Source organism: Oncorhynchus masou, chromosome 6 (assembly GCF_036934945.1).
Source record: "Oncorhynchus masou masou isolate Uvic2021 chromosome 6, UVic_Omas_1.1, whole genome shotgun sequence".
In the NCBI taxonomy this organism is placed as follows: domain Eukaryota; kingdom Metazoa; phylum Chordata; class Actinopteri; order Salmoniformes; family Salmonidae; genus Oncorhynchus; species Oncorhynchus masou.
This window is the reverse complement of record NC_088217.1, coordinates 33,102,601-33,117,306: the sequence shown is the minus strand read 5'-3', so window position 1 is coordinate 33,117,306 and position 14,706 is coordinate 33,102,601. Positions and strand designations below refer to the sequence as shown.

Genomic DNA, 14,706 nt, shown 5'->3' with positions numbered 1-14,706 from the left:
TCTGTGGAATATCATTCTTACTTTTAATCAGGTGTATGTTGATTACATTGTTTAAAAGTTATCTGATATTGACAGTTTCAGTTTGATTAACATACTGTAATTCACATCATCAGACTGTGACTGTTTGACATCTGGTCCAGCTGCTCTGCTCCTCTTCTTCAGTAACAATGTTCTATCCACAATAACTGCTATAACCACTATGACTGCTATAACCACAATGACTGCTATAACCACGATGACTGCTATAACCACGATGACTGCTATAACCACGATGACTGCTATAACCACGATGACTGCTATAACCACGATGACTGCTATAACCACGATGACTGCTATAACCACGATGACTGCTATAACCACGATGACTGCTATAACCACTATGACTGCTATAACCACGATGACTGCAATAACCACGATGACTGCTGTAACCACGATGACTGCAATAACCACTATGACTGCAATAACCACGATGAATGCTATAACCACTATGACTGCTATAACCACGATGACTGCTATAACCACGATGACTGCTGTAACCACGATGACTGCAATAACCACGATGACTGCTATAACCACGATGACTGCTCGAACCACGATGACACCTATAACCACAATGATTGCTATAACCGCAATAACTGCTATAACCATGATGACTGCTATAACCACGATGACTGCTAGAACCACGATGACACCTATAACCACAATGATTGCTATAACCGCAATGACTGCTAGAACCACAATGACTGTTATAACCATGATGACCGCAATGAGCGCTGACACAATACTAAAGGAGAAGTACAGGAGGTGTCTGGTCTCTGTTAAAACGTTACTGTACATGCAATACCAAACCATGTGTATGTGTGTAAAATAGTTCCTTCTGAAATTGTATTATAATGTTCTCATGGAGTTGCTATATCATAATGAGTATGTAATTATGTATTGACACTTACCTATGCTTGTTGGTTGGGTGGTTGTTTTTGGTTGGGTGGTTGTTGTTTGTTGGGTAGTGGTGGTGTTTTTTGGGTAGTGGTTGTTGTTGGTTGGGTGGTTGTTTGTTGGGTAGTGGTTGTTGTTGGTTGGGTAGTGGTTGTTGGTTGGGTGGTTGTTGTTGGTTGGATGGTTATTGTTGGTTGGATGGCTGTTGTTGGTTAGGTGGTTGTTGTTGGTTGGGTGGTTGTTGTTGGTTGGGTGGTGGTTCTTGGTTGGGTGGTTGTTGTTGATTGGGTGGTTGTTACTGGTTGGTTGTTGTTGGTTGGGTAGTGGTTGTTGTTGGTTGAGTAGGTGGTTATTAGTTCGGTGGTGATTGACGTTGGTTGGGTAGTGGTTGTTGTTGGTTGTTTTTTTGTTGTTGATTAAGCGGTTGTTGTTGGTTGGGTGGTTGTTGTTGGGTGGTTATTGTCGTTGGTTGGGTGGTTGTTGTTGGTTGGGTGGTTGTTGGTTGGTTGGTTGGTTGGTTGGTTGGGTGGTTGTTGTTGGTTGGTTGGGTGGTTGTTGTTGGTTGGGTGGTTGTTGTTGGTTGGTTGGGTGGTTGTTGGTTGGGTGGGTGGGTGGTGATTGTTGTTGGTTGGGTAGTGGTTGTTGTTGGTTGGGTGTTGGTAGATATGGTGGTTGGGTGGTTGTTGGTTGGGTAGTGGTTGTTGTTGGTTTGGTAGTGGTTGTTGTTCGTTGGGTAGTGGTTGTTGTTGGTTGGGTAGTGGTTGTTGTGGGTTTGGTAGTGGTTGTTGTTGGTTGGGTAGTGGTTGTTGGTTCGGTGGTGATTGTTGGTTGGGTAGTTGTTGTTGGTTGGGTAGTGGTTGTTGGTTGGGTAGTGGTTGTTGTTGGTTGATATGGTGGTTGGGTGGTTGTTGATTGGGTAGTGGTTGGGTAGTGGTTGTTTTTGGTTGGGTGTTGGTAGATATGGTGGTTGGGTGGTTGTTGGTTGGGTAGTGGTTGTTGTTGGTTTGGTAGTGGTTGTTGTTGGTTGGGTAGTGGTTGTTGTTGGTTGGGTAGTGGTTGTTGTTGGTTTGGTAGTGGATGTTGTTGTTTGGGTAGTGGTTGTTGTTGGGTGGTTATTGTCGTTGGTTGGGCGTTTGTTGTTGGTTGGTTGGTTAGTGGTTGTTGTTGGTTAATATGGTGGTTGGGTAGTGGTTGTTTTTGGTTGGGTAGTGGTTGTTTTTGGTTGGGTAGTGGTTGTTTTTTGTTGGGTAGTGGTTGTTGGTTGGGTAGTGATTGTTGGTTGGGTAGTGGTTGTTGTTGGTTGATGATTGGGTAGTTGTTGATTGGGTAGTGGTTGGGTAGTGGTTGTTTTTGGTTGGGTGTTGGTAGATATGGTGGTTGGGTGGTTGTTGGTTGGGTAGTGGTTGTTGTTGGTTTGGTAGTGGTTGTTGTTCATTGGTTGTTGTTGGTTGGGCAGTGGTTGTTGTTGGTTTGGTAGTGGATGTTGTTGGTTGGGTAGTGGTTGTTGTTGGGTGGTTGTTGTTGGTTGGGTGGTTGTTGATTGTTGGTAGATATGGTGGTTGGGTAGTGGTTGTTGTTGGTTGGGTAGTGATTGATGTTGGTTGGGTAGTGGTTGTTGTGGTTGGGTGGTATTTGTTGATTAGGTGGTTGTTATTGTTTGGGTGGTTGTTTTTGGGTGGTTGATTATTGTTGGTTTGGTGGTTGTTGTTGTTTGGTTGGGTGGGTGGTTATTGTTGTTGGTTGGGTAGTGGTTGTTGTTGGTTGGTTAGTGGTTGTTGTTGGTTGATATGGTGGTTGGGTGGTTGTTGGTTGGGTAGTGGTTGTTTTTTGTTGGGTAGTGGTTGTTGTTGGTTGGGTGGTTGTTGTTGGTTGGGTAGTGGTTGTTGGTTAGGTGATTGTTGTTGGTTAGGTGGTTGTTGTTGGTTAGGTGGTTGTTGTTGGTTAGGTGTTTTTTGTTGATTAGGCGGTTGTTGGTTGGGTGGTTGTTGTTGGGTGGTTATTGTTGTTGGTGGGGCGGTTGTTGTTGGTTCAGTGTTTGTTGTTGGTTGGGTGGTGGTTGTAGGTTGGGTGGTTGTCGGTTGTGTAGTGGTTGTTGTTGGTTTGGTAGTGGTTGTTGTGGTTGAGTGTTTTGTTGATTAGGCAGTTGTTGTTGGTTGGGTGGTTGTTGTTGGTTGGGTGATGGTTGTTGGTTAGGTGGTTGTTGTTGGTTGGATGGTTGTTGTTGGTTGGGTGAGTGGTTGATGTTGGTTGGATGTTGTTAGATATGGTGGTTCGGTGGTTGTTGTTGGTTGGGTGGTGGTTGTTGGTTAGGTGGTTTTGTTTGTTGGGTAGTGGTTGTTGGTAAAGTGGTTGTTGTTGGTTGTTGATGGTTAGGTGGTTGTTGTTGGTTATGTTGGTTGTTGTTGGTTGGTTGTTGTTGGTTGGGTGGGTGGGTGATGATTGTTGTTCGTTGGGTAGTGGTTGTTGTTGGTTTGGGTTGGTTTTTGGTTGGGTAGGTGTTGTTGTTGGTTGGTTAGTGGTTGTTGTTTGTTGGGTGTTGTTAGATATGGTGGTTTGGTTGTTGTTTGTTGGGTAGTGGTTGTTGTTGGTTGGGTAGTGGTTGTTGGTTTCGGTAGTGGTTGTTGTTGGTTGGGTAGTGGTTGTTGTTGGTTTGGTGGTGATTTTTGTTTGTTGGGTAGTGGTTGTTGTTGGTTGGGTGTTGGTAGATATGGTGGTTGAATGGGTTGGTCTATAATGTGAGAAGAGATGATCAATGTTTTTTTTCACATCAGAAGCACTTATACAGAGGCACTGTTACAACAGGTATGACTGGCCACTTTCTAGAGGCAAGATATTTCAATGCCTTTCAAATGATAATCGTTGTCATGAGTGTTAATGAAGACATTTTGTTTGATCTAGTAGGCTATACTCTATGTTACTGCCAGATCTGCGACAGAGATGTATGATAATGGCTCTGGTCAGGGAGTCAGATAGAGACCTTGTATTTTATTGAAAATTGACATCCTTTGCAGAAGCATTTTGTAATCATGATGTCTTGACTTTCTAATGGATTTGGTGTAAAAATGAGTATTTAAAATGAAATTAAATATACATACAAATAAATGAAAAGGCTAGATCAGAATCAGGTGTCTAACCTTTAACATAAAGAGTGATGTCTGTATTCTCTATTTAAGCAATTAGGCCCGAGGGGGTGTGGTATATGTCCAATATACCACGGCTAAGGGCAGTTCTTATGCACGACGCAACGCGGAGTGCCTGGACCCAGCCCTTAGCTGTGGTATATTGGCCATATACCACAAACCCCTGAGGTGCCTTATTGCTATTATAAACTGGTTACCAACAGAATTAGAGCAGTAAAAAAATGTGTTTTTTCAAACCCGTGGTATATGGTCTGATGTACCACGGCTGTCAGCCAATCAGCATTCAGTGCTCAATCCACCCAGTTTATAATATTGATTATACACCTGTAATCTCCCTGATCCTTCTCAGTGAGCTCTGAGAGGAGGACAGAGGTTTCCAGGAGAGTTCTCAGTATCAAACATCTCCACTCTGTCTCTGTAGAGATCACTCTGGGTCTCAGGTCTCTTTCCATCCTAGAGTTTAGTCCATGTGATGCTGTCAGGTTTAGTCTGAGGGTCAGTACAGGAGCAGGGTATGAGTACAGACTGGCCTGGTGATCTAACTACTGTCTATCCAGCTGGGTTTCAGCTTTAAATCAGCTTCTGGTTTTCACAGGCAGCTCGTTTGAGTTTCAGCCATAAGTCACAAGATCAAGAAGTGGACAGATAATGTTAATACTGTACACAGGCGTATTTTGAAATCAAATGTATTACACGTATAAGATCTTATTCTGTTTTTCCTTTTGATGAAGAAAACCTTTTTCTTCAAGTCATCATCCTATAAATCCTGTTATGGCTGCTGTCCCCGTACAGGGACCAACATCAGGGGAAATTTCAGAGTGACAAATAAAAATACAATTTGTAACATTAAACATTCTTGAAAATGCAAGTGTCTTACACCCTTCAAAAGATTAGAATCTTGGTAATCAAACTACGTTTTCCAATTTAAAATAGCTATTACAGAGAACAAATCCCATGCTTTTGTTTGAGAAGAGCAATCAAGAACAGAAACATTTTCCGCCATGACAGTTTTTAGACTTTCACATCTGAAGGTAAAATTATGACTTACATTCTGATATCTTGCTCTTATTTCTCTTCCTGAGTATCCCATTGATCAACTGAAGTGCCATTTTCTTTGATAAAATCCATTTTTATAGTCTAAATCTAAACATTTTGTAAACTTTTTGTGCCAGGAATTCCATCTCTATAATTTTTTTACGGAGCATTCGGCGTGATTTGCCCATGTAAACAATCGTTTATATAGTCATGGTGGGTTTCAGTGCATTCCTCTGGATGTTCGCAACACAGTCAAACAACGTTGTTTTTTTGCGGGGAGAATTGACCGAAGTGAGCTGATTTGAAGACAACGATAAATGACTACCTGACGCACCAATAATTTTAGCGAAGCTTCATTGACCATATTTCTGCCCAATGACCACTGATCTTCTTGAAATCTAGCTGAGTAGATAGCCAATGAGCTGAGGTAAACACCAGTATGTAATGGTTTGGGGTTGGACCACAATTCCTTGGTTGTAATCGCACGCGCATGGAACTCCATTTTCGCCTTGACGATCAGAGGGGTTGCTGTAAGGCTTTTTACACGCAGCTGTATTTCGGAAAGTTGTAGTTTCAACGATTTTATTGAAGATATCCTGGCGAATACTTCATGTAAAGCGAAGTCAAACTCTAAAGTAAAAGTGAAAGTGAGACAGATTTTTTGTTTGAGGAATCTTGGAGTGTTATGATTCAGACGAACTGAGGAGCTGTTTCTGCAAGGACAGGACATACTTCTGGACGGGTAAGTGCTAATGCCGTTTTATGAAATATTTAAAAAATATATATATATATATTATATATTTAAAAATATATATATATATATTTTTTTTGCAATGAAATGTGTAGTTTGTTTTTGTGAGTGTGTGTGTTGGTTTGTTTGGGTGTGTGTGTGTGTGTGTGTGTATATATATATATATATATATATATATGTGTATATATATATATATATATATATATATACATATGTGTATATATATATACACAACAATGGCCGGAGTTGAATGGAACACCTTAGTGACTGTTCCCTCTGCTCTATACAATCAATACATATCTGTTTATTTTATGTGATGATAAAAGGCTCATACAATACAAATATTTTTTAAATGTTTTCTTTCACAGTGATAGCGACTCCGACTGGGAGGCCCCGGTGCCCAGCTGCCCGCTCTACCTGTGCCCCCAGTGGTGTTCATATGCCACAGTTCATTACTGCAGGCATGACTGTGCCTCAGAGCCAAAAGGGCACAGCATGGAGGCGTCGTTGTGTTCTGTGTCGCATGAAATGCACCACTTGTTCAGTTTGCCTCTGCTTTACATCAGAAAGAGACTGCTATGGGACATGGCACAGGCAGCAAAATATTATGAGGAGGACTTCCAAGGGGTGTGTACTGTTTTTTTAAATATTTATTTTCTGTTTAAAAAAAAAACATTTTTTGTGTGTGTGTGTGTTAGAATTGCTTTTTGATATGTTGTATATAGTTATTTGCACTGCTGTATATAGTTATAGGTCATTTCACCAATTCGGCCATTTGGGTACATTTGGGCAACTTGTGTGGGACACCTGGGGGGCTTCATGCTAAATGTCATGTAGCTCACCCATTCCTGAAGTTATCAGTCTCAAACGTTTCACACCTACAGATGCCCTCTTGTGTTATCCATCAAAATTATCTCCAGCATCCTATCTGACTGTGTGGCTATTCTAGTACATGTGAAATATGATACTACAACAATAAAAAACAGAAAACGTTTGCTCTTTCTTTCTATTTTCTTCCACCACATCTACTGTGTTATATTCTTTTACATTCAATTAACATTTCCACAAACTTCAGAATGTTTCCATTCAAATGATACCAAGAATATGCATATCCTTGCCTCTGGGGCTGAGCTACAGGCAGTTAGATTTGGGTATGTCTTCAGGCGGAAATTGAGAACAAAGGGTTGCAACCATAACAGGTTCTTCAAGTCATCATCCTATAAGATTAGATGAAATGCTGCCACATCAGTAACATGTTGGAAATGTCTGAATGTCAAAGAACACAGTTCCTATCTCATTTGCTTTGTTTGGCTTTTAGTATGGACAAAGTAAAGATCTTCATACATACATTAAGCAAGATCCATTGAGCAAGATAACTCCATTCACAAAGCAGAACGACCGAAAGGAGTCTGTTTTATTAACCACATCAACATGTATTGTAATTGTCAGGCTTTGAATGGTTGAGGTGCTGGTCTGTAGTCCTCTTCTTCAGTAGCACCACTGTAACCACAGAGTTGAACATGATTGTAGAAACCACAGCAAAATCATTCAGATCGTAAGCAACCATGAGCTATCCATGAGTGTGTGAGCTACCGTGCATATTGGATAAGTGCAAACATCTCTGGATATCTGCATGCTCCAGTTTATATTGCATGCATTGACGGCATTCCCTTGCAGTACATTATAAGGAGTTGATTGTCATGTACTTGTAGTGTCTTCATTGACATCCATTGATTGACAGTAGTTTTGGAATTGTTAGTTAGATTACTTGTTGGTTATTACTGCATTGTCGGAACTAGAAGCACAAGCATTTCGCTACACTCGCATTAACATCTGCTCACCATGTGTATGTGACAAATCAAATTTGATTTGATTTGACTGTAGCTAAAAATGGAGCATGGTGCATTCTGGGTATAGGAGTGTATTGATCTTCAGGCTGTGTAGAATAAGAGTCCTATTGATGCTTATGCCACCTTCAGAAGTTGATACTCCAGCCTTATAGAGGATGAGTGTTGAATGAATCTGGGATGAAAGAAAGAGCCCTCCTCCCCTCTCTCTGCCCATTCCCTCTAACGGATCTCCCATCAGAAGCTCCTGTGTGTATCATGTACAGTCACCATGATGAATCTCCTGTGTGTATCATGTACAGTAACCATGATGAATCTCCTGTGTGTATCATGTACAGTAACCATGATGAATCTCCTGTGTGTATCATGTACAGTCACCATGATGAATCTCCTGTGTGTATCATGTACAGTCACCATGATGAATCTCCTGTGTGTATCATGTACAGTCACCATGATGAAGCTCCTGTGTGTATCATGTACAGACACCATGATGAATCTCCTGTGTGTATCATGTACAGACACCATGATGAATCTCCTGTGTGTATCATGTACAGTCACCATGATGAAGCTCCTGTGTGTATCATGTACAGTCACCATGATGAAGCTCCTGTGTGTATCATGTACAGTCACCATGATGAATCTCCTGTGTGTATCATGTACAGTCACCATGATGAATCTCCTGTGTGTATCATGTACAGTCACCATGATGAAGCTCCTGTGTGTATCATGTACAGTCACCATGATGAATCTCCTGTGTGTATCATGTACAGTCACCATGATGAAGCTCCTGTGTGTATCATGTACAGTCACCATGATGAATCTCCTGTGTGTATCATGTACAGTCACCATGATGAATCTCCTGTGTGTATCATGTACAGTCACCATGATGAAGCTCCTGTGTGTATCATGTACAGTCACCATGATGAATCTCCTGTGTGTATCATGTACAGTCACCATGATGAATCTCCTGTGTGTATCATGTACAGTCACCATGATGAATCTCCTGTGTGAACTGAAACAGATGAAGATGATAGTCCCATGATGGTAGTGACTGCCCATTACTGCTTATTACTTATTAACCATCATTTAATCACATTACGTCACGTTAATAAAATATTTCAGTTGTTATTACATTTGTTTTATTTGATGACTTTATTATTTCATCCCCCAAGTCATCATCTCATCTCTATAGAGCTGCTGCTTAAAGCTGTCTGACAAAATCACTATTTTAGCAGTTCTTCAAAGTAAATAAGGCATACTTTATGACTGCTGAATACCAACTATCAATCACTTAGGTCATGTATTTTCAGGTAGAGACACCTCACGAAGCAGCTGCTCTGTATCCCTCTCCATCGTGCTTTATTCTGTCTCTTCTCTCCATGTCTGTCCCACAACGACTGGACAAGTAGACGCACAGTGCTTTATGGCCATGGTAGTTCATTTCCATGTTTACTGTGCTAAACAAGTCTGTACTACTACATCGCACAGTTCGAGCTTGATCTGATTTCTCTCTAGAGAAACTGTGCATTGAGCTCACCGAAAAAAACATACAAAATGGAATTCAAATAATTGAACCGACGTCAGTCAATTAGTTGTTTAAAAAATGAAAAATAACTGACATTTGGTTAATCGCTCACCACTCGTGTGTGTGTGTGTGTTTGTGTGTGTGTGTGTGTGTGTGTTTGTGTGTGTGTGTGTGTGTGTGTGTGTGTGTGTGTGTGTGTGTGTGTGTGTGTGTGTGTGTGTGTGTGTGTGTGTGTGTGTGTGTGTGTGTGTGTGTGTGTGTGTGTGTGTTTGGTTGCATTGCTGCTGGCTAGCTCTCCCTTATCAAATCAACATATTTCTCTGCCAGGACTTGATTTGTGATCCATTTTGTTTGTGTGGGTAGTATGAAATAGGGTGTGCTTCTCTTAAGACATTTCGGGATGATATGGACATAGGAAATAGTTTTGTGTGATGTGTATCAGTAACATGGGTGTAGGTGAGGCCCAGTACTGAGTGTGTGTCTGTCTGTCCCAGCAGCAGAGTCCAGCAGGTGACAATGTCTCTCTGAAACACCAGCTTCTGCAGGTCATCGTCCGTGTGGCTCAATACCGCATGCTCCTCACCGGTAAGTGTTTGCGTGTGTGGGTGGGTGGGTGTGTGGGTGGGTGTGTGGATGGGTGGGTGGGTGTGTGGGTGGGTGGGTGTGTGGGTGGGTGTGTGGGTGGGTGGGTGGGTGTGTGGGTGGGTGGGTGGGTGTGTGGGTGGGAGTGTGGGTGGGTGGGTGTGTGGGTGGGTGTGTGGGTGGGAGTGTGGGTGGGAGTGTGGGTGGGTGTGTGGGTGGGTGGGTGTGTGGGTGGGTGGGTGGGTGGGTGGGTGTGTGGGTGGGAGTGTGTGTGTAAAAGTATGTCATAACGTACACATTTATACATCAGACAGTCTTCAGATGAAAATGATCTCATTATGTCTGATTGTACCGGGGTTTTAGTAATGGTCATGTGTCTTTCACTTTGAGTCTTTTCTCAATTGCTGCTGCTTGTTTTCCTCCTGCTACAGATTACCTCAACAACCTCTCCCCAGACTCCAAAGAATACGAAGACACACAAGGTACAGTGGGGCTCTGTTGTAAGCCCTAGCCATGTATAGCACCTATTTACTCTGCATTGTGTTATTCACAAGAGGGCCATGTCAGTTCTGTTTCTGTGTTTATAAGGGATTTATTTGGCATTCTTACCTTACTAGGGAGACATTTTGTCAGTTTTTTTTGTGTATTTGTGTTGGTGTGTAAATCACTAGGTAACCATTTTGTCTCTCTTGTCTCTGTGTGTGATGTATCTGTAATTCATGAGTGGGTTAACCACTGTGCTATCTCTAGCCACTAGAAAAGCCACTTCCAGCCCAGATGATGTGTGTGTAGAAGGAAAATTGTAGGGATGTTATCTCTCTGTATGTGTATGGGGGACAAGGCTGGAATGAACACCTCATGAAATATGAGAATAGTCTCTGGTGAACATGTCCCTCTCTGGTTCTCTGTGTGTCTGATGTGTTTCATTTTGCGTTAACGACAACTCGTTGCTTCTGTCTTGTCACTGTCTCCTCTCTCAGCTGCTCTGGTGGTAGTCTCAGACATTGCAGATCAAGCCAATGACAGTTTGAAACATGGGGTGAGTTTCAAGATGAGTGTCTTTCAACATAGTGTGTGTTTATTGTGTGTGTGTGTGTTTGTGATGGTTGCGTGTATGTTTGTTTTGTGTGTGCGTGTGTGTGTGAGAGTGCTTGAGAGAGTGCACACATGCAGTGTTGTTATTTGGTAGTTATTGCTCAACATGGCATGTCTCTCCCTCCTCTCTCTTTCTCACTTTCTCAGGAGAACCTGCTACGTCTTGTCAACATAGAGTACAGTGTTGGAGGCCAGAGGGATCTGCTCCAGCCTGGCAGGGTAAGCTCCGTCCTGTCTGCCTGCCTGATAACACCATTGTTTCTGCCCAGGGCCCCGGGCAATGGTACACACTCTCCCCCCTCCAACCTCTACCTCTCCATCCCGCCCGTGTCGACCTTTATATAACCAGTCAGCTGGGAATCCCCTGGCCCTCTCTCTGTGTCCGGGTGGAGAAGAGTGGACACACACACTCTTTAAAGCCCTCTCTCCAACCCTCTTGCTTCACATATGTGGCACACTGTCCTTAATTGCCATTTCATCTACTACAGCAGGGCAAAAAAGTATTTAGTCAGCCACCAATTGTGCAAGTTCTCCCACTTAAAAAGATTAGAGAGGCCTGTAATTTTCATCATAGGTACACTTCAACTATGACAGACAAAATGAGATTTTTTTTCTCCAGAAAATCACATTGTAGGATTTTTTAATGAATTTATTTGCAAATTATGGTGGAAAATAAGTATTTGGTCACCTACAAACAAGCAAGATTTCTGTCTCTCACAGACCTGTAACTTCTTCTTTAAGAGGCTCCTCTGTCCTCCACTCGTTACCTGTATTAATGGCACCTGTTTGAACTTGTTATCAGTATAAAAGACACCTGTCCACAACCTCAAACAGTCACACTCCAAACTCCGCTATGGCCAAGACCAAAGAGCTGTCAAAGGACACCAGAAACAAAATTGTAGACCTGCACCAGGCTGGGAAGACTGAATCTGCAATAGGTAAGCAGCTTGGTTTGAAGAAATAAACTGTGGGAGCAATTATTAGGAAATGGAAGACATACAAGACCACTGATAATCTCCCTCGATCTGGGGTTCCACGCAAGATCTAACCCCGTGGGGTCAAAATGATCACAAGAACGGTGAGCAAAAATCCCCGAACCACACAGGGGGGGACCTGCAGCGAGCTGGGACCAAAGTAACAAAGCCTACCATCAGTAACACACTACGCCGCCAGGGACTCAAATCCTGCAGTGCCAGACGTGTCCCCCTGCTTAAGCCAGTACATGTCCAGGCCCATCTGAAGTTTGCTAGAAAGCATTTGGATGATCCAGAAGAAGATTGGGAGAATGTCCTATGGTCAGATGAAACCAAAAATATAACTTTTTGGTAAAAACTCAACTCGTCGTATTTGGAGGACAAAGAATGCTGAGTTGCATCCAAAGAACACCATACCTACTGTGAAGCATGGGTGTGGAAACATCATGCTTTGGGTCTGTTTTTCTGCAAACGGACCAGGACGACTGATCCGTGTAAAGGAAAGAATGAATGGGGCCATGTATCGTGAGATTTTGAGTGAAAACCTCCTTCCATCAGCAAGGGCATTGAAGTTGAAACGTGGCTGGGTCTTTCAGTATGACAATGATCCCAAACACACTGTCCGGGCAACGAAGGAGTGGCTTCGTAAGAAGCATTTCAAGGTCCTGGAGTGGCCTAGCCAGTCTCCAGATCTCAACCCCATAGAAAATCTTTGGAGGGAGTTGAAAGTCTGTGTTGCCCAGCAACAGCCCCAAAACATCACTGCTTGAGAGGAGATCTGCATGGAGGAATGGGCCAAAATACCAGCAACAGTGTGTGAAAACCTTGTGAAGACAGAAAACGTTTGACCTCTGTCATTGCCAACAAAGGGTATATAACAAAGTATTGAGATAAACTTTTGTTATTGACCAAATACTTATTTTCCACCATAATTTGCAAATAAATTCATTAAAAATCCTACAATGTGATTTTCTGGATTTTTTTTCTCATTTTGTCTGTTATAGTTGAAGTGTACCTGTGATGAAAATTACAGGCCTCGCTCATATTATTAAGTGGGAGAACGTGCACAATTGGTGGCTGACTAAATACTTTTTTGCCCCACTGTATATATCTGACCCTGTGTACATGTGTGTGTTTTGTACTCAGGTGTTTGTGAAGGAGGGCACTCTGATGAAGGTCAGCAGGAAGTGCAGACAGCCACGCCACCTGTTTCTGGTAAATGTCACTTCCTGTTTGGAGGGAGGGTAGGGGACTCATTGTCACAAACCTGCAGATAATGGACAGAGCTTTTAGGCCAAAAATCTAAAATAACAATTTTCTCAAATTTGAACATGGTCACCGCGCTTGTCATTAAGACTACACAACTATGCACCATCTTGTTGCAATGTAAATGTAATCTGAAAAGGATAAGCAGCAGATCTGTTCTGTTTGCTCTATATCTATGGCCCTCCCAGACCCAGACCCTGCTATTGAGAGCAGGGTTTCCTGGCAGGATGTTTCTGAATGGCAGCTTCCTGAGCTGCTCTTTACTGACTGAACGGGGAAGGTCAGGAACGCTCCTCATACACCCCCACACACACTAGACCTGCATCTCTCTGTTTAATACACACACACATACACTAGACCTGCTTCTCTCTGTTTAATACATCCCCACACACACTAGACCTGCATCTCTCTGTTTAATACACACACACATACACTAGACCTGCATCTCTCTGTTTAGTACACCCACACACATACACTAGACCTGCTTCTCTCTGTTTAGTACACCCACACACATACACTAGACCTGCATCTCTCTGTTTAATACACACACACACATACACTAGACCTGCATCTCTCTGTTTAATACACACACACACACACTAGACCTGCATCTCTCTGTTTAATACACACACACACATACACTAGACCTGCTTCTCTCTGTTTAATACACACACACACTAGACCTGCTTCTCTCTGTTTAATACACACACACATACACTAGACCTGCTTCTCTCTGTTTAATACACACACACACACACTAGACCTGCATCTCTCTGTTTAATACACACACACACATACACTAGACCTGCATCTCTCTGTTTAATGCACCCCCACACACACTAGACCTGCATCTCTCTGTTTAATACACATACACACATACACTAGACCTGCTTCTCTCTGTTTAATACACCCACACACATACACTAGACCTGCATCTCTCTGTTTAATACACACACACACATACACTAGACCTGCATCTCTCTGTTTAATACACACACACACACACTAGACCTGCATCTCTCTGTTTAATACACACACACACATACACTAGACCTGCTTCTCTCTGTTTAATACACACACACATACACTAGACCTGCTTCTCTCTGTTTAATACACACACACACACACTAGACCTGCATCTCTCTGTTTAATACACACACACACATACACTAGACCTGCTTCTCTCTGTTTAATACACCCCCACACACACTAGACCTGCATCTCTCTGTTTAATACACACACACATACACTAGACCTGCTTCTCTCTGTTTAATACACACACACACACACTAGACCTGCATCTCTCTGTTTAATACACACACACACATACACTAGACCTGCATCTCTCTGTTTAATACACACACACATACACTAGACCTGCATCTCTCTGTTTAATACACACACACACATACACTAGACCTGCATCTCTCTGTTTAATACACACACACACATACACTAGACCTGCTTCTCTCTGTTTAATACACACACACACTAGACCTGCATCTCTCTGTTTAATACACACACACACACACTAGACCTGCATCTCTCTGTTTAA

At 42.4% G+C, this 14,706-nt stretch overlaps 1 protein-coding gene across 5 annotated transcripts in view; it reads left to right on the top strand.

Moving 5' to 3' along the window:
- The window catches only part of LOC135541922 (FYVE, RhoGEF and PH domain-containing protein 5-like), a 45,531-nt gene that overhangs the window by 18,382 nt on the left and 12,443 nt on the right, over positions 1-14,706 (top strand). For 3 of the 5 annotated variants that reach the window (XM_064968428.1, XM_064968427.1, XM_064968425.1), the window contains exons 8-12: positions 9,729-9,819; positions 10,248-10,298; positions 10,797-10,855; positions 11,059-11,130; positions 13,032-13,100. In XM_064968428.1, the coding sequence (XP_064824500.1) occupies positions 9,729-9,819; positions 10,248-10,298; positions 10,797-10,855; positions 11,059-11,130; positions 13,032-13,100 (342 nt within the window). The remainder of the gene's footprint in view (positions 1-9,728; positions 9,820-10,247; positions 10,299-10,796; positions 10,856-11,058; positions 11,131-13,031; positions 13,101-14,706) is intronic. The other 2 variants (XM_064968429.1, XM_064968426.1) reach the window with 1 other exon arrangement.